This window comes from Micromys minutus (genome assembly GCF_963924665.1).
Source record: "Micromys minutus genome assembly, chromosome: 23".
Taxonomy (NCBI): Eukaryota; Metazoa; Chordata; class Mammalia; order Rodentia; family Muridae; genus Micromys; species Micromys minutus.
Window position 1 is genome coordinate 46,852,549 of NC_137958.1, and position 19,822 is coordinate 46,872,370.

The 19,822-nt window shown below is 39.8% G+C and overlaps 1 protein-coding gene across 1 annotated transcript in view; it reads right to left on the reverse strand.

The window, feature by feature from the left end:
• Positions 1-5,834: 5,834 nt before the first annotated feature.
• Positions 5,835-19,822, reverse strand: part of WASL (WASP like actin nucleation promoting factor) — a 42,102-nt gene continuing 28,114 nt past the window's right edge. Inside the window, exons 6-11 of the mRNA XM_080936254.1 lie at positions 18,592-18,760; positions 17,508-17,550; positions 16,658-16,811; positions 11,293-11,810; positions 10,389-10,497; positions 5,835-8,359 (exon numbers count right to left, since the gene is read on the reverse strand). Of these exons, the coding sequence (XP_080792380.1) occupies positions 8,298-8,359; positions 10,389-10,497; positions 11,293-11,810; positions 16,658-16,811; positions 17,508-17,550; positions 18,592-18,760 (1,055 nt within the window). The 3' untranslated portion in view covers positions 5,835-8,297. The remainder of the gene's footprint in view (positions 8,360-10,388; positions 10,498-11,292; positions 11,811-16,657; positions 16,812-17,507; positions 17,551-18,591; positions 18,761-19,822) is intronic.

Genomic DNA, 19,822 nt, shown 5'->3' on the forward strand with positions numbered 1-19,822 from the left:
GGGCATCAACCCTTCAGAGGGGTCAAGCCTCTCTTTCATTGATAAGTTGTTCAAAAACAGGCAGTGGATAGCTTTTGTCAGTGAGCCACATTTTACCAGACTCGTTACCTCCAGTAGATGTGAAGGAGAGCTTCTTGCACAAGATGGTGATTTGAATTTTTAAATTCATGTTACCAGGTTTTAAACAAAAAACAAACCAAAAAAGCAAGTAAAATCCCCAAAAGTTCAGTTTGAGGGTGGTATAGAAAGTGGTTAGATATCAAGATTTAATGTTATCCTATAAAACAACAATTTGATTTAAAGTCAACATTTAAGTGGATTTACCCCCCCCCCCCACTAAAAAGTTTCAGGACTGTGGGGTAGGTTCAGTTGGGCATGTGATTTGCACTCAGAGCCTGCATAAAAAGCCTGGTGTGGTCAGCCCAGCACTGAGAGTGGGAGAGAAGAGCCTGGAGGCTTGGCAGCCCGCCATAGCAGCTAAACCAGCACATCCCAGGTCCCATTTTGCTTCTAGAAAGACAGGTACAGGGATGTACAAATGCTGTCCAGGGCAAACCCATCATTCATCGGGTTGTTCAAGAGCAAACAGCTCAGAGATCCTTTAGTATCTTGGTTCCTCACAGTGAAGGTTAGCATTATAGATTGCTACCAAAAGGAAGGGCATAGCCAAGTCTTGTCACATGGTGTATGAACTAGAAACAGGTTAGTTGTGTTCAGTTCACAAATTCAGAGTCGTTATTGCTGGCTGAAAAGGATAATGGTTGAAATCTGAGGATATAGGATTGGTTTCAGTGCCAAACAGGGTAAATAAAGTCTATTGATGACCATTAAGTTTTCTAGAGACTGCCACTAGGGAGCAGCCAGGTGCGCTTTTTTTTTTTTTTTTTTTAAAGTTTTATTTATTTTATTTTTACAAGTACACTGCAGCAGTCTTCAGACACACCAGATCCCATTACAGATGGTTGTGAGCCACCATGTGGTCCTGGCAATTGAACTCAGGACCTTTGGAAGAGCAGCCGTAGCTTTTTACTGCCGAGCCCTCTCTTCCACCCACAGGTGAGCATTTCCGTGCACACATTTCAGCGTCCTTCTTGGTGAATCCACTCTGTTTTCACATGTAGCATGTGGCAACGGTCGGGATCCAGCTCTGATGCTTCGCAGGTTCCAGAGTAGAAAAAGTCCTTCCAACTGGGAAATGAAAACCTGAAGTAAGCTACCTAATCTTTAAAGCCTTGTTCTGAGGCCATGAAGCAGATTTGCACCTAGGACTGAGGTTTCTGAGACTGGCTCTTCTGCACTGGATTTTAGACAACTTTGTTCCCAATTGAAACACTGTAATCAGCTGTAATTAGGGTAATTGCCTGCAAGTGAATGTATGTCAACAACAAACATTTTGGAGTCATAGAATTGAATTTTAAAAAGTAGGCTCCCAATTGAACAGCATTCCAATCCACTCTGGTCAGAGTAAGCCTTCATTGGCTTGAGTAACAGAGTTCTCTTCCTGAATGAAATCTGATGACCCATTACTCACTGTTACATAAACAGTGACAAATGGTCTAGAGTCACTTTAGGTTACAATTTTGCAAGTTGTCTTCTGAAAGTTTATCACAGAATAATCCTCATCCAAAATTGGGTTTAACGTGCCATTACCCAAGGTTAAAAAGCAATAATAATGATGAATTTAAAGAGACCAGAAAATTCTACTAGTAGTCCTGGGCCCAGATGGCGAGTTAGCAAATAAATTACACTAAAATAGAAGTCAGAGGAAAACTACATTTGTTTATACCCATTTGTGAATGCCTCCCTAGCAGTTACTTTAAGCCTTTAATGGTTTCTGCCTTTTCAACACCTTCCCAGCTGAGAGATGTTCAGGCCGCAAACCAGCGAACAGCAAAAAATACCACTTCAGGGGAACTGAGGCAATATCAACATTACTTCTCTGGACGCTGCCAAGAGGCTCTGGTGACTCTTCAGACACTCAGAACCTGACCACAATCTTCAGTTGTCAGAACTCACAATGAATTAAGTCATTTTCCTATAGAGAGTGTTCTTAGTAAAAATAGCCTTTCAATACACACACACACACACACACACACACACACACACACACACACACACACCAAACAGAAACAAAACAAACCCTACGAGCCCCAAACCAAAATTGAATTAAGTAACTGTTGATTGAAACAGACGAAACCAAAACTCTCTGTAAAAACTGGCATTTAGTTTCTAGAAAATATAGAATTAGTAAGAAATTCTTAAGATATACTGCCAGGGTTTATTTTAAATTCACAAGAAGGACCCTGAGGTAGCTCCAAATACATTCTTAGGCAATTCTTAAGTCAGCAATTATCAGGCATTTGAGATTACTCAAACAAGAGTTACCTAATCTGGTAGTGCAAATGGAGAAATGTTTTAACTGTGACAGAGAAAATGGGGTCAGGGATGATCAAATCAAAGACAAAAGTATTTAAAAATAATAATTACAAAGGTAAGCAGTTTACACATCCCAATAACCTGGGCCATCCTGACCTCAGAACCCACTTCCCTTTGCTGTTCGAGGCTGTTGCTTTAGCTCTCTGGTGGATTTTGTTTTGTTTTGAAAACAGGGCATGATGGCAGTTCCCTCAGCTTTATTTACAGAAGCATAAAAACCCCAAAGCTTCTACATCTAAAGGTAACAAAGTGACATCTCCATTCCTTGCCAGATCACTGATGATAGCTAAGGTCACTTGCACCAAGGTCACAAGGCCCTGGTTTATTATTTAACTTCCTCAAGTTTCATTATTACAGCCCCAAACAGGATAGGCCACCTCAAGGATGCTAAGAGAACAATCTCTTCCAGGAATTATCTTTGTTAATGTGAAATGCACACATGGGCTGGGGAGATAGCTCAGTGGTTAAGAGCATTGACTGCTCTTCCAGAGGTACCGAGTTCAAATCCCAGCAACCATGTGGTGGTTCACAACCATCTCTAATGAGATCTGATTCCCTCTTTTGGTGTGTCTGAAGACAGCTACAGTGTGTTTATAATTAATAATTTTCTATTAAAAAAAGAGCACTCCGATGTATATCTAATAGTGTCAATCATCTGGTTCTCACTTCACTAATGAAGGTCTTTGTTGCTCATTCTTGATTATGAGTATACCTGCAATCTTGGGTCAAGTTAATTTTCTAAACTCTGAAACATGCTAAGAGCCAGAAGCAACTTAAGAAAAAGGTTCCTCAGTAGTCTGGGTGTGGTGGTACATACCTTTAATCCTAGCATTTGGGAGGTAGAGGCAGGAGATCTCTGAATTCAAGGGCAGCCTAATCTACAGAGGAGTTCTAGGACAGACATAGCTATGTAGAGATCTAGACTCAAACCCCTCACCCTCAAAAAAGTTCCCCAGCGGCATTAGGATTGTATATAGTCATATGAATTTGACCTATTACTACAATCTTATAGAGCACTGGTTCTCAACCTGTGGGTCCCAACCCCTTAGGCTGCATATCAATAAATTGCATTATGATTTATTAACAGTAGCAACATTATAGTTATAAAGTAGCAACAAAATGACTTTATGGTTGGGGGTCACCACAACATGAAAACTGTATTCAAAGGGTCACAGCATTAGGAAGGCTGAGAAATCAATATTATAGAGGTTAGTTCCTGGAATGAACAAGTTATTTCTGCATTCGCTTTCAATTTATAGTAACAGTGATTACTTCTAATGGCTTGTAAATCAAATGTGTATTCAAGCACATTTGTCTTTGGTTTCAAAGATATTTGAACACTTGGGAAGTTATAAAGGGATACAGCATGCTTTCTCATGTCTATTTCTTCCTACAAAATTAACCAGTTTACCATGCTGTAAAGAGAGAACAGGGCTAAATAGAATAGGATCAGATGGGTGGGGTGTGTGTGTGTAAAGGAGGACATATGGGGAGGGGTGACACTAAAGGCCTTTAGAGAAAGCCATTTTATCTTCCTAGAATATACACATATAGAAAAGTAATTTAAATGGAGGTTATAAAGTGGGGGACAATACCCTAAGTAGGCATCATGTGCTGCCCTAAACCAAAAGACTGTCCATGTTGGCTAATGGGGTTTATACACCCCTAAACATAATCTGTACTGTTTCCCAGTAGACACTTTCCAGTACAATTCCTTTTACCCCATTTGTTTCTTTCAACATGACACACAAGGTATGTCTGTCTTACTGGTTTCTTCTCTAATAAACTTGGATGAAGTGCATGCAATCAAGTTTGAATGTTCCTTTTCTCAGTAAAACTAGGACATTGGGTTTAAATGTCCATGTTGTTCCTGGGCTCCTTGGAAGAACTCCCAGTCTTTGACAGTGCCTCTGTTGATTAAAAATTATTCACTCTGCAAACCTGTTTTCTTTAAGGTAGGTTTATTACAAGAGTTTATAGAATACTTATGTCTAAGTGAAAACACTGCCTACTATGACCTATAAAACAAACAAAAACCTAAGGAAAAAATTACAACCAAAAGCTCAGCCTCATTTCAAGTCCTAAGTACCTTGTGATAACTAGATGTCTGGGGAATGTAGGGTGACTGTCATCACTGAGTCAAAACACTAGCACATGTTGCAGGCAAAGGCTGACTCCAGCTTTTTTGGGGGCAGAGATAGGCAGATGCTGGTGGCTTCTATCAGAGCTCAGTTAGAAGAGGTTAAATTTGTAGCCACAATCCTATACAAATCAAGAGTATGTGCTCCCTTCAATCTGTAATGAGCTGCTTAACAAGTCTTTCTCTAATGGCTTCTCAATCAAACTTTAAAAAATATTTTTGTTTTACGTGTTCCCTGTTTTTGTTTATGTATGTCTGTGCACCGAATAAGTCTGGTGCCCGAGGAGGCCAAATGAGGCCAGTAGAGTTTATGGGATCCTGAGAACTGGAGTTCCGGACAGTTCTGAGCCTCTGTGTGGGTGCAGGGTACTGAACCTGGGGCCTCTGGAAGAGCCAGTGCTCTTAACCTCCTGTCTCTCCAACCCCAAAATTTTTTCTAAAAAGAGCCTGTAATAACCGACAAGAGATAGTGAGAGAAAACTCTGCTGTAGAGTGATGTGTGCCAAACAATGTAGCACCTCACAGCTTTGCTGTAGACGATTCCCCGTTAGACAGTTCCTTACAGATATACTTGTAATAGAATAGTTATGCTATTCCTAAAGCAGATATTTTAGGGATCTTCGTCTAGCCAAACATAACGGGACAGGATAATTCAAAGGCACAGTGGTCTTACAATTCTAACAGTTTACTACATTGTGTTCACATTTGTACCACAAAAGCATTTTCATAGAACAAAGCTCTTTTCACATTCTGTCCTCTGGACTGTGGCACAGCTTCACCTTCAGATTCCAGCTCGAGCCAGGTTGAGCAGAACAAAAGATCACACTTATCAAAATCAAAGCTTCTTGTTTAAATGAGTATCACCTCTAATACTGTCTATCAAAAACTATCAGGAACCACCATGCTTGGTATTTATTATTATTCTTCGCAGTGAACTCGGCACCATTCCTGAAGACTTCTACAGTTTTGGACTGAAAGAGCCCCAACACCGAGCTCGCACTGTGGATGCTCTATGCAGAAGCACTGAACCACGTGGCTTCACAGTAGGTGCTGAGCTGCCACCAGGTTCCCCAGAGTTCTTTTACTCTTTGGGTTTACTTAATGACGCTCTGCCTCTTAGGACATACAGTACTGGAACCTCAAACACTGCCTGGCACCTCCGTGCACTCTTGGCTAGACTCAACAATTAAAACTGTCAACTTATTTGAACATCTTAATAAAAAAATGAGACACACTATTTTATACTATTTGGGTCAAATTAATTTTATTATGTTCCATGATGAATTGCCACCAGTGCAACATCTTATTTGCTATACATTTCAAAAAAATTCACATACTAAACAAAATTTCAATTGATAAATGGAATTGAATGATTGAAAATCTTTATGAACTTCATAATACAATATGTGGCTAGCTGAAATTGTCTATCACATAGCATTTAAATATAAAAGGCCTCATGCTAGTTTGTTACACTCGAGGGCTACCAGACGAGCACATAGCTGGGTATACCCACGAGGCTTCCAGATGACACACAGGAATGGTGCCGCCCACAGTGCAGGACGGTGGAGGACAGAGCAGTACAGCTGACACCTTACTCACAGTGGACGTCTTCACGCCTGGACCGAACCCCACAGCTCCTGTAATTTAGACTTTACACAAAGTAAAAAGCAAAACGAAAGCAAAACCCTTTTCTGTATGAAAAAGAATAAACTCAATTTTACCTTTGGCAGATAACACCCCCCACCCCCATGCGTATGCAACTCAAAGAAATCAGAGTCTCTCTAGACAAGCTTCTGGTCAAATATCAAATTAGCTGGAAAAATCCCAAATGTCTTGGCCAGAAGGTAAGGGACATCGGAATTGGCATTATCTCAAAAACATTTTTAGGCATTCATTTTTTTCTTCATGTCAAAATGAAAAAGAATATGAACGGTCGATGCTCTTTATTTAAAGTACTTTGACCCGCAGAACTCCTAATTGCATGGGCAGTAGCTGTGCAGCCTCGGCCGCACTGGGTCTCAGAGCTCAAGCCACACGAGGATGACAGTAGCAGAAAATCGTTCCTAACAGCAGAGAGCACGGCTTTCACAGGAGACACAAAGCTGAGCGTCTTTCCAGCATGTTCTAATTACTCTTGCGAGGAGGGAGCACTCTCTGGATAACTTAACTAGCTTACTGTACCACTTAAATGCTTTCAGCGACTAAACCTTTTAAATTATTCCTGACAGTAACTAGACGCATGGTCTCTAGAGGTTATGTGATAAACTGGTTAAAGTTCAAGCCATATCTTGCAGGTCCAGCCTGTCAAGATCATGTCAATACTAGATTTTGGTCGGTATACTTCTAGATAGCATAATTTTTAGTTGGATATTGTGACTATAATGAATACACTTGAAGCTACATTCTGCATACAACTCAATGTGAGAAAAATATGTCTGCACTAAAATCAGGTAATCTTCTACCTAAAATTTATTTAAGGTAGGTAGGTAAGATAATTATCGCTGTAAATATGAAACAGCCACCTTTAGGCAGAGTAGTGCACTGTAAAGAGGCAAGGAAACCCTAATTTAACATACCATATAGTATGCATAACAACTGTGCAGGCTGTAAAGTTTTATTTTAAAAAGCTATCAAATCAGTTATGTATTCTAAGAAATTTGCCATTGGGATGATCAATCTTTTAAGAAAAATGTAACTACACATGGTACTTGACAAAGACCTGGAGAAGCCATCAAAGTAAGAATGCAGAGTATATGCAAGGGTTAGCACTCGTGCTTACTTTTGCCAAAGCCTCCCGCTCTTACGGTTGGCACTTCTGAATACCGAGACACTCACGAAGTGCAGAACACAAGGTAAACTCTGCAGCACTGCAGCCCTGCTCTGACGCCACCTCGAGTCAAATATGGGCATGACAGTTGTTCATGATGCACGAAACTACCTCCAAAAATGCGACCTGAAACTATCTGGGGTGTAATAACTATCGTTTATTTATCTCTTTGCTAAAAAAAGCCTGTCACATTTGCTACAGCATAAAAGTCACCTTGATCAAGGACAGGCACATGAGTGAGGGCCCATCAGGGTTCCTGCCTTCGGGTGTGACTGCTTACCACGGGCAGGCAGAGCTGGACAGATGTGCTGCCGCTCCGCATCTGCAGCAGCGTCGCCATAGTGATTAAGCAACACGTAACACTAGCGTTTGAAAACCTGCATCAGTGCAGTGGTGTCTAGAGAACTGTGCAATGTTTCAGCTTCAACATTCATATGTGGCATCATCTTCAAAATGACGGGGCTAAAGAAACTAAAGCTTACATCACTTGAAAAAGAATGTAGTGCTATACTAAATTTTATTAAGAAAATTTAGGTACAGAAAAAGTAGGGTATGAAAATAGTGTTCTCCTTCTGGCATTCTAACTAAATTACATTAAGGTTTGTGTCAGTCTCACACAGAAAACTCCCATGTTGATGGAATGGAAATATTCACAAATCACGTGAGCATCCTGTTGTAAACTTGCACACAGCAACAGGGAGTAGCTTTATATAGGATTATAACAAACCTTTACAGATTAAATGAGGTATTGCACAGATTAATTTAAAAAAAAGCAAAAAAGGCAACAAAAATATACAGCAAATTGGTAGAACATTTACATGATAATTTTACAGATCAACAGACAGGAAGTAGTGTTTAGTATTTCACCTTAAAAATATATATATAATATATAGATCAGTCTTCCCACTCATCATCATCCTCAAAATCTTCTTCATCATCATCATCTTCATCTTCATCTAAAAATAAACCCAAAACCAGGAGTTAAGCATACAAAAATAAGTCTCAAGTCATTTTTCCAACTACCTAACTCCTAACACAAACTTTTAGTTTCCAATGTCTAGTTACTACGGAAGTTTAAAATTAATCCAATAAGGTCAATCTACAGACTACGGATGGTGATCAAAGATAAGAACAGGAGATGTACCACTTGGGTTTTAGCCAAATGTTGTTAATGAGTCAAATGAAACTTGGGTTACTTTTCTGAATTTTGGGTTCACATAGTAATTTACAAACCTAGAATTTTACTTTTGTCTTCTTCCCACAACCTGCTTTTCTTTCTGACTCTCGTTACCCCATTTTAATGACATCATCATCATCCTTTCAGGTGAAGAGGCATGAGTTATGGACACAATTCTTTCTAACCCTAACCCTCCATCGAGTCTCTTCCTGTCTCATGGTGCACACCTGTCAGGCTTCTTGCCCAGTTATCACTGTCCTCCAGACTCACCGCAGAGCAGGTGGAGCGGAACTTACAAGTTTACAATGTCTTCCTTGGCTGGCTACTGCTGTCTGAACTCTCAGCTCTCTGAAACAATCACGCATGACTTGCCCAGCCCTCCTGCCTCCTCTATGCCCCCCCCCCCCCGCCCCGTCAGTCCATTCACCATTTCTAGTACAACCGTTCCCCTCTCTGTCCCTTACCCGCACTGAACTTCCTCCCTCCATAGTTCCTCATTGGAAGTAGCTTTTGCTCTGTCTTATCACTGAGATCCCACTCAGAACCGCCCCTCACAAGAGGCTTTTCCTGACCGTCCTGTGGAATCCTCCCCACAACGAAGGTCTCTATCATTTCCCCTCCTTACAGTTCTACTCCCTTGGTTTCTCAGACTGTCTATGAATGTATGTCTTCAGACATACAAGCTCTAGGACAGCTAACGCTTGGTCTGCCTGGTCTGCTGTGTATTGTCGGGTGAACAGCAGGGGTACTGTTGAGGTGTGCCTTCGTTACTCTCTGAATGAATCCAGATTTGGATGGCATCTGATCTATGAGCACAGGTCCACCATCTATCAATTTTCCATGCATTCTACACCTCCAAGAACTTATGAAGGCCAAGTGTATAAGAGATGATATTAAAACAATAGACAAAAAGTATCTCGGGTATGACACTGTATGTGAGCTGGATAAAAACAGAGTATCTGCTGATGCCTGTAAGACAAATTTCCTAGGATCATACCTGAAAAAACAAAAGATAGAGAAAAGCAGAAGTCTATCCCGCCCTCTCCAGCATTCCATTGTTTTTTTTTTTTTTGTTTTGTTTTGAAAACAGGGTTTCTCTGTGTAGCCCCCGGCTGCCCTGGAACAGACATAGACCAGGCTGGCCTCAAACTCGGAGATCCACTTGACTCTTCCTTTCCAGTCTGGGATTGAAGATGTGTACTACCACAGCCTGGCTTAGCATCCCAAGTTTTAGATTAAGGTCTTTTGACTTAACTTATTTTTGAGCAGGATGAATGAAAATAATTTAACTGTATTCTTCAGCAGGTAGAGATCCAGTTTACCACCATCTTTACTCAGTATCTTGTCCCTTTTCCACTGGGTATTTTTTGTCCATCACTGTGTTTATCTCTGGATTCCTCTATTGCGTCTTATTGGCCTGGAATTCTATTTTTGTAACAGTGACCTGCTGTCTTTGTCATTATGTTATTTCCAGAATGTTAGAAATGAGTTTGAGAAATCTCAAGCCTTGTTTAGTGGTTTCTTGTCAAAGATTCCATTGGCATTTTCCAGTACGGGAAATTAATTCGTCACTTTTTACAATTTTCTTCTGGTTTTGTGTATGGCTGTATTGTCCTGGTATCTACCAAATTTTAGGAAGACCAGTCACTGATGAAACAGTATGATTAAATATGCTGTGAATCCATACCAGTGCACAATTAGCAGATAAAATGGTCACAAAAAAAATCATAAACGGAAGTTCCAGAGCCTTTTTGTGTGTATCCTATCAAAAGCACCCGCTCACTCCCGCTGAGACCCTGCAGACATACCTGAGGAATGAATGGCTTTGCTCCTTTTCTGCATCACTTCCATCAGCGCACCCACTATTCCTGAAGTGGGTGCGGGTGTAGGTGGTGTGGACTCTTGGCCATCAGACACCTTGGAGAAGAAACTTATTAAAGTCACTTATAAATCTTTGGCAAAGAATTTCTGTGGGGCTGATGGCTGCTCAGAGGGCAGCACACTTGTCATAGAAGCATTCGGCCTACAGCACACACACAGCAGGGAAGATGGCTCATTGGGAACTGCGGTGCAATATCGAAAGGTTCTTAGGCTTTAAAGATGACAAAATGATCACATTTTCTCTAAGTCAGAGAATCCAAACTTATACACCATCAGTGCTGTGAAATTTTAAAGTTGGAACCTCCTTCAATTTTCTGTGGAGTCTGATTTTCTTTTTATTATTTTTAATTTCAAAGTATAAAACTTTAGTGGATAGTTTAAGTATGCTTTCATTTTCATACAGTTACTAGTTTGGACTTACTGAGATGACCACAATTGCTTCCAAACAGGGCTATTATAAATTCTCCTTAGTTTAGTAGGTAGTTTCTTAAAGGTATCTTTTATTTAAAGTCCAGAACAATGAATTTCAAACACTGTAAGATTCCATCTATGTGAAATTTAGAATTAGACAGAGCCTGCCCACAGCTATCAGACCAGTGACTGTTGGAGTGCGAGGAGACTTTCCATGGTAACAGACACTTTATATTGTTAAGTTTGAATTACACAACTATAGATGTTCACCCAAATGTATACCTTCCTTTGTACACAGACATTATAAATATTATAAAAGGTAAGAGTAAGTCTCTAAGACAAACACCTTATAATGAGTTGTGGTAAAAGCCCATACCAAAAACAACCAACCAACCAAAATGAAAGGGTCACATTACTTACTGACTTCAACTGAATGCCCTGCCGTATCTGGTCTAGAAGCGCATCCCTTCCTGAGCAGGACACAGGCCGACTATTCTGTTCCACTTTTTTAAGTTGAGCACCCTCTCTAATTTGATCCAAAAGAGCTGCTTTGTTTCCCGAAGGCGCTGGAACTTGATGGTCACCATCAGAGGGCAGGCCAGGGGGCGGTGGTGGCCCCGGTGGAGGGGGAGGTGGGGGAGGAGGTGGTGGTGCTGTGGACCCTGCCATACACAGAGGTGGAGGTGGTGGTGGGCCTGAAGGTGCTGAAGAGGGCAGCGCTGGTGGTGGGGGAGGGTACATCCTGTTTGGAGGGGGTGGAGGAACGACAACACCAGGCCTAGAAGGAGGTGGAGGTGGAGGTGCAGCAGTAGGAGCTCTTGAAGGTGGTGGGGGAGGAGCCCCCCTTCCACGGGCAGGAGGGGGAGGAGGGCCTGAGCTATGAGGAGGGGGAGGAGGAGGGGGAGGTCCTCCTCTTGAGGGTGGAGGAGGTGGTGGTGCTGAAATAAGAGCAGAGAAAAGAATGAAAGCATAAACGTTAATACAGCCACTGCCTTTACCACAGACAGCTCAGCGGCACTGCACTGTGTTTGTTCTGGATGGCACTCCAGCTGAGTTCCAGCACCTACACCAAACAGCTCACAGCCTGTGCCCCCAGCTCCAGAGTGTCTGCAGATGTCCATGGCGCGCACACGGCACGTACTGGTTGGTAAGACTGCCTAGCACGCTCTAGGGCTGGTCCCAGCAACACACACAAGTATTTAAGGAAATGGACATTTTTACTTTATATAACAATGTAATTAAACACTTAGCTTGTAAGCATTAGCTTACATCGATAGTCATTAATGCCAACCTTCCATTTAGAATTATTTATATTTTGCATAAAATAAATTTAGATACAAAATTAATAGTATGGCAAAATTTATTACGATTTATTAACATCAATCAGAGTTTAACCCAAACAAAACACATCTGTCAAAACACAATTTTATTATTTAATTTACATATTTCCTTCTACTTTATAATATAGTGTTTGATATTACCCAAAACTAGACATCAGCTCTAGCCATTACCACCAGATGATGGCTATTAGGTTAAATGTTCAATTACTTATTTAGATTTGAATTAATTATGAAGAAACACTTTTTATAAACTAAAATTATATTGCATTTATTAATAAAAATTATCACTACTCCAGTAGTTATATTTCTATTCTTAATCTATTTAAACAAACAAGTAAGATGAAGATGTATTAGGAAAGCAATTCCAATAGTACAGTGGTATCAAAGTATACTGGGAAATATGAGTAAATCCTTTAAAGGCTAAATGCTGTATTTCTAGAGGCATGATTTTACCAAAGGCTCATAGAAATCAATGTGACATTAAGTACGATATCGTTTCTCTATTCATTTAAAGTCTGATAAGAGAAACTGACTTTTAGGGTCCAGAGAGACCAAGGGACCCATAGCAGCAAGTTAGCTATGAAAGGTGTGCACAGCACCAAGTAACAAGTAACCGATGTCACAAGCATTTGCCTTTGTGCAGTGCTGCACACGAGGAAAAGAACCCTCACAGTGACGCCACTCCTATCTCCTTATTCTGTTTCGTGCATATGAGTGTTCTGCCTGCACGAATGTTATTTGCCTAAATGCCCATGGATGCCAGAAGAGAGCTAAAGCTGTGAGCTGCCATGAGGGTCGTAGGAATCGAGCCTACGTCTTCTGGATGAGCAGCCAGAGCAGCCAGTGTTCTTGTCTCCCGAGCCATCTCTCCAGCCCCCAGCACCTCTGCTGTTTTAACTGACAGAAAACTTCACTACATTTTTAAAAATAAATAATCTATTATCAATCCTTACTTTTTATTATTTGTATTCTATTACAAACACACCACATCACAGGGATAAACATGAAAGAATTAACATAAAAGATAAAACCACACTGTTAGGACAGTCAGATGCACCAAGGTGCTAGCCAAGCAGCCGCCAGTGTGAGGAAATGTTCACAAATAAAGAAAAAATATAAGTACTGGCATTTTTCAAATTAAAAAAAAAGTAACGAAGAGAAGACATTAAGTTACAAAAAAGTATGCTTCTGATATATACATATATATATATATAGTATATAATACAGATATAAATATATATCCTAGGTTAATCTATAAGAATACTGAATCTTATAGGAAGGGAAAAATACCTTTGTATTCATGGCACATAAAAAGACTGAGGTATTTGAAAATTATTATTTCAGGCCAATGTTTGTATTATTAAAGATACCAGTAGATAACTGTATTTCTTATATAAAAATTCTTATGTAATATCTTATATATAATTCATCTGCTTATAAGCAAAAAATATTACAAATTCATAAGGTAATAGAGAATTCATAATACATTTAGGAACAAGTGCCCTGTTATCTCATAAAAATATAGCAGACTAAATGTTACCTAGTATAAATCTACAGGAATATTGTCAAGCGCTTAAATGGATATATCATACTGTGCTCACTAATGTTGCTCCATCCTTGTAGAGAACTTAAACCAATAGCATGGCTGTTCTGGAAAGGGATCCCATCCAGAGACTTTTTAGGTCTAGACTAGGCGATCAGCTAGAATTCAGACACACCTTTAGTACACCTTCAATACCTAACAATGAAAGCGAGGCTAGATTATAGAAGGAAGCAGACATGTTTGAAAGTGTTGTTGGTCTAACTGAAAGCAGACAAAGTGACAAATCAAAGAAAGAATATGAGTCAGAGACGGGATCTGCCTACTCTCCCAAGAACAGCACAGAAAGTCTACCTAAGAGCAGCTTCTCATGAGAAAGGGAGGGAGGAGTAGGGAGGAAGAGGAGAGAGGACAGAGTAGTATGTGTGGCAGTTTTACTAGGACAGTTTTACAGACATGTCACAAAAAGAACAAACTAGACACAGGTGAAGACCGAATGAGCCAGAGAATGAGAAGGAACCAGAAGATTAGAACAGATTGCCAAAGTAAGTAGGAAGCCACACAGAGAAATTCAGTGAGAAGCCGAGAAAGAAACCAGTTCAGTCAGCTTCGGGAGAAGTTTGAGCCAGAACTGAGTTTAACCAGACAGACAGCCAGAGTTCAGAAAAAAACTAGAAAGGGTGAGCTTAGCAGTAAGCCTCTGAGATGACAATTACATCTGGTGAATAAAAATTACTTTATACATCTTCCTTTATTCTAGTCAATATAAACATATTTTATACAGGTTACCGAAAAACAAATGTGCAAAGCAATCATAAAACAGTATAATTAGTGTCAATAAAAACAACATAAGTGCCGTGAGCAAGAGTTGTTTAGACCTTCTTAAGATAATTAAATTATAGACAGAATTTGTGCTGATAGAAATATATTTCTCTTAATTACATATGAATCTGTATGTGCTGGACGATGGGGGCACCTTTAATTCCAGCACTCAGAAGGCAGGGGCAGGAAGATTTCTCTGAGTTCAAAGCCATAGATAGAGTTGCAGGACAGCCAGGGCTATACAGTGAAAGTGAAACCATGTCTTTGAAAACCAAACACCGAAAAAATACAAACATACAAAAAAAACTTTTATGCTGAAAACATTAGTTTTTGAAGGCAGGACATATAAACTCTAGCTAATCCAAAAACCAACACGATGCAAATCATGCAAAATGCAGAGTAGTGGTCCAAATACTGTTCCACATACACACCGCTCCACTGTGGTGGGCCTGAAGGACAGGTTGTTAGAAGTTAGTGCACTTATTACTTAAGAGCTACACACAGATCTGCTTGTTTTTATAAATCTAATTTCATGATTCTATAAAATAAATGATAGAGTTACTACCCTACTTAGGTTAAGACAAATTTTATTAGCCTCTCCATTCTGTTTCTCATACCTTTGCATACTAATTTATATATGTGCTCACTCTAAAAAATAAATCATTAATTTATCCTTTTGTTCTTAGAAAAACATTTCTCTGGGAGGGAGAGACTAAGGACCTCAGCTCGACCCTTAACCCGTGCTGGACAGCTGACGACGGGCTGATGGAACTCAATGTCCTCTTCTGCTTTCAAGAACTGCACTTACAGGCATAGCTACTCCTTACCCCCACAGTACATAAACACAGAATTGCAAATAAAATATAAACAAAATAAAACCATCTTTTAGCGTACAGGAGGTTCTTGAAATGTAAACATCTCTTGACATTTGGTGGTAATATGATTTCCAAAGCCTGTGACTTTTTGTTTGTACGGTAACTCAATTGAGAAAGGCCTTCAAACTGTCTCTAAAATAACTGTAACAAAACTAAAAGAAGACGGAGTCCAGTTAGTACGACCTACTTTTCTTTAGGTACAAAGGACATAAGAACAGTGCAGATGGTCTACTAATGCTGAGTGTGATCACACACCAACAGAGGTGAGTGACCCTGAGCACCAGTTGGTGCAGCAGAGGTCCTTAAGCTCCGCCTTTACCTGGATAAACCAGTCATGACTGTACAGCTCGGAAGATAACTAACTGTGACCGTACATGTTTTAAAATCTACACCGTTTCAAGATAATCTGTCTGCTCATGAGGTAAATGAGCCCAATGGGATCTCTACTGAGCTGGCTGTGGTTACATGACCTGTAAGCTGTTTGCAACCTTACTGACTATGAAACAGAAGAAAGCATCCATTAAAATGAGGGCCAGCAGTGCAAGGGCAGACGTGGGTAAATGAAATACCCACTGTCACCTGGCAGTCAGATGCAAGAACATGTGACCTCAGCTCAGCTACCCTGGTGTGAGCACAGAGGAGAAACTTGGTTCCATATGCAGATGGTGTGGTGTGCTGACTGACAGCAAAGGCTGCCTGTCGTCTTTGCACCTGGCTGTGCTAAATGTTGGGACGCACCCAAAACACAAAGTCCTTTAAACTACCCAATATTAAGGTTATAAACTGTGGTCTTTGGAGCCAAGAGAAAGTATTATACTCTAAACAAAGCAAAAAAATGTATATTCTGAAAATGTTTTTATTAGAGATCACATGACGACTTTTATGCTAATAATCACAGCAGGTTTTTGTTTGAAGACAAGGTATCACTGTGCAGTTATCCATGTAACACTTTAACTCCATGTAGACCGGGTTGGCCTCAGAGATAGAAATTTGCCTGCTCTGCTTTCCCGGTGCTGGGTAAGTCATCTTCCCACGTCCAGCTCAAGGCTTTGCTATATCAAACTAACGAAGGGTGCTGTGACACTAGACGAAACGTGTCAGACATCAATGCAAAGACTCTGCTCAAGGAGGGCACAGAGTTGTCCACCATAATGCTAATCTTAGGAAATATTAAAGGAAAAAAAGAGTGAAAACAGATCAAAAGTTACCTTGCCTTCGGAGTTCATTTTTAACAGCTTCTACACCTCCTGTTTTTTCAATAAAGTCATAAATAACTTTTGATGTTTCTCTGTCTTTAAGCTGGGCCTCAGAGATCCCACACATATCAAAAAGATTCTTCAATTCTGGATCCAAATTATTTAGCTACAACAGATAAAACAACTTCTAAGCAGGCAACTGTGTTCAAAACAATCATGGCACAACTTATAATTGACCAGTGTCCTTCTAAAGTTAAACTCATAGACTTTAAATGATCATGTAATTTAAATGCTAACACTAAATTTTCTATTACAAAAGATAAAAGTGTGAGAGTTTATTTTATCTCACCTCTTCCATGCTTTCAAAGAGGGCATTCTATTCACATTTTATTAACCCTTTCAAGACTAGATCTTGTGTTCATCACCCTGTCCTAAATAAGATTCACCTTAATCCTAAATTACCAGTTTGAGAATTTGAAGGCAATGACCAGAGGTTCTTGATAAGTGTCTCAAAGAATAATCACAGTTTAGAAACAAACTGGACTATTCTGTAACTGGATACTAAGAATTTGATAGTACTATTTTTCAAATAATTTGATATTCTTTTGACATCATTACTTAATAAAACTCACTTTTTTCTCTTTGCATTCAAAGCACAAAATGAAGGAATACAAAATTGTCCTTTAAGGGACTTAGCAACTATGACAGAACAATACTGTGAGTTCAAACCTCAGAAACACACAAACACAGCATATTCAAATTCTTATATATATTTTAAAAACTGTTACTATAAATTCAAGGATAAGCCATAGCACTCCTATGTATTTTGAGTAATAGGAAATACAGCTTAAAAAATACTTACATCAAAACCTGTATTTGGATCCCACCCAACATGTCCAATGTGCCTAACATGGAAAATAGAAAAATCATAGAAAAGTGAATGTAAACAAGGGTATGTGAAATGATGCATAAACACTTGAAGTCTGTTGTGTATACAGCCCAATTTCTTTTGCTTCTAGTCAACTCTTGCAGCCATCTTCCATGCTATTTATTTATCAAAGTGAAAAAAAAAACCCATTATTTTCAAGGAATAAATGAATAAAAAATAATTACATCTAATTATTTTCAGATGGATAGAAAAGTAAACTGTCAGATTTATGAGCACGACTGTCTTGGTCGTACACACATGCCTGTACACTTGGAACTCTAGGCCGGCTTGAGTGACACAGAAGATTCAAACTGTCTCAAGAAAAAAATAACATAAATACCCCAAAATATCTCCAACTATTAAAAACGGACAGACATAGGTATTCTTCCCTAGAAGCCTTCGGCTTTGACATTCTTCTTACTTTTTCTTAATCTATTTATTCTCTCTGTGCAAAATAGAAAAACAGACAGACAGAGAAACCCCAAACTGATGAGCACACACATTATTGCTGTTATACTGTGAATATGGCATGTCCCCCACAGGGACATATATTGGGACACTCTGTCCCCAGATGGTGGAGCCTTGCTAGAGCGCATGGCATCACTGGTGACAGGCTGACGCGGTACAGCCTGGCCGCACTTCCGGCTCCCTGTGCACCCGAATGCCGGGCTGCTCTCTCCCTCCTGTAGCCTAGCTTCTCCATCACGAGGGCTGATGCCCCTCTAGAAATTAACCAAATAAACTTCCTCCTCTGAGCTGTTCTTTGTTGGAACAGTCTACCAAAGTAGAAAGGCAACTATTACAAAGAACCTCCTAAACCAAAATTCTGTAGTGAGCGAAGAGTCCAGAACAGCCCAGAGTACACAGAAAGAGAGATCAGGTTGGGTGCAGCAGTGAAACCTGCAGTCCACGGCTCTGGAAGCCGAGGCGGAGGATCCCAAATGCAAGGCCAGCCTAGGCATAGAGCAAGGTCAGTCCTGTCTGTGTAAATGATGGTAACACAGAAGACAAGTCTTACTGGAAATTACTTGGCGTTCCAATATCTGCCTTGGTTAATCTCTTCTTTTTAGCCTTTCCTTTCTTCTTTTCTTTGGTGTGGGAGATGTTGTTGACTTGTGAACCATAAAACCTGTTTGTTGTGATTTCCGGATTTTTTATGTCAACTGTAGCCATGGGTAGATTGGGACCTACAAAGAGAGCCAAACAGTATGAGAGGCACACGATTTAAGAAAATCACTTTATAAAATCATAATTTAAAATTTATTGTATTTTACTTAACCTATGGCTGCTTATTACAATTTAATATTAAATCTCATGAAATATATTAATCTACATAAAATTTAATTAACCTGATTTCTTATTTTACTGTAATTCTGATAAAATGATATATACAACAGAAAACAGTTATGTTTCAATCTATTTACCCACAATTTAAAAATGCTATGCATGTTTTTTTTACTAATATCTCCCCTGAAACTGCCAGATATAAATCCCCTAATCTTTTCCCACTGGTGTGTGTGTGTGTGTGTGTGTGTGTGTATAAAAATAAATAAAGAACAAGAAGTTCTAACACTCAGAACTACAAAGGACTGAAGGACCTTTAGAGAATGTCATTAATGTCTTTAGGAGAAAGTTTAAGAATGAACAGGAAGCTAGGAAGGCCAAACTTAGCTCCATCTTTGAGTTTAAGATCAGACTGGTCTACAGGAACAACTGCAAACAGAAACCCAAAGGCAAGTGTGTGACAATATGAGCTACCCCTTCCTAACCTAGACAACTGTCACAAAAAAAGAGGTTCCAATATGTTTATGGACAGCAGACAGTTCACTTTAATCATAATCTTAATTTCAAATCTAAAGGAACTCAAGTTTTTAATTATAATGAAAACAGCATTGTACTAAGGTTAGAGGGCTGAGGAACAGGTGGCAGAGCCTACTGTGGCAGATAACCAAATTACATTTTAGGACTATACGTAACTTCTACATAAAGTGTCTTTCTAATAGTTATGTTTTGAAGTGTTGATAAGGTGTGCACTGCCACCTGGTGATGAACTGGAAACACTGCCACCTGGTGGTGAACTGGAACGCAACAGCGCTAAGCACAGCTAGTGCTCAGTGGAGGCAGCCCTTGCTGGACTGAGGAAAGGACCAACCCTCCCATGATGTGCCTCGCCCATCGCTCCCTACAGTGACGTGCTGTGTTGTCACACCATACATTTCTAGAAGTGAAAGGGTGAATGTACTGCCAAT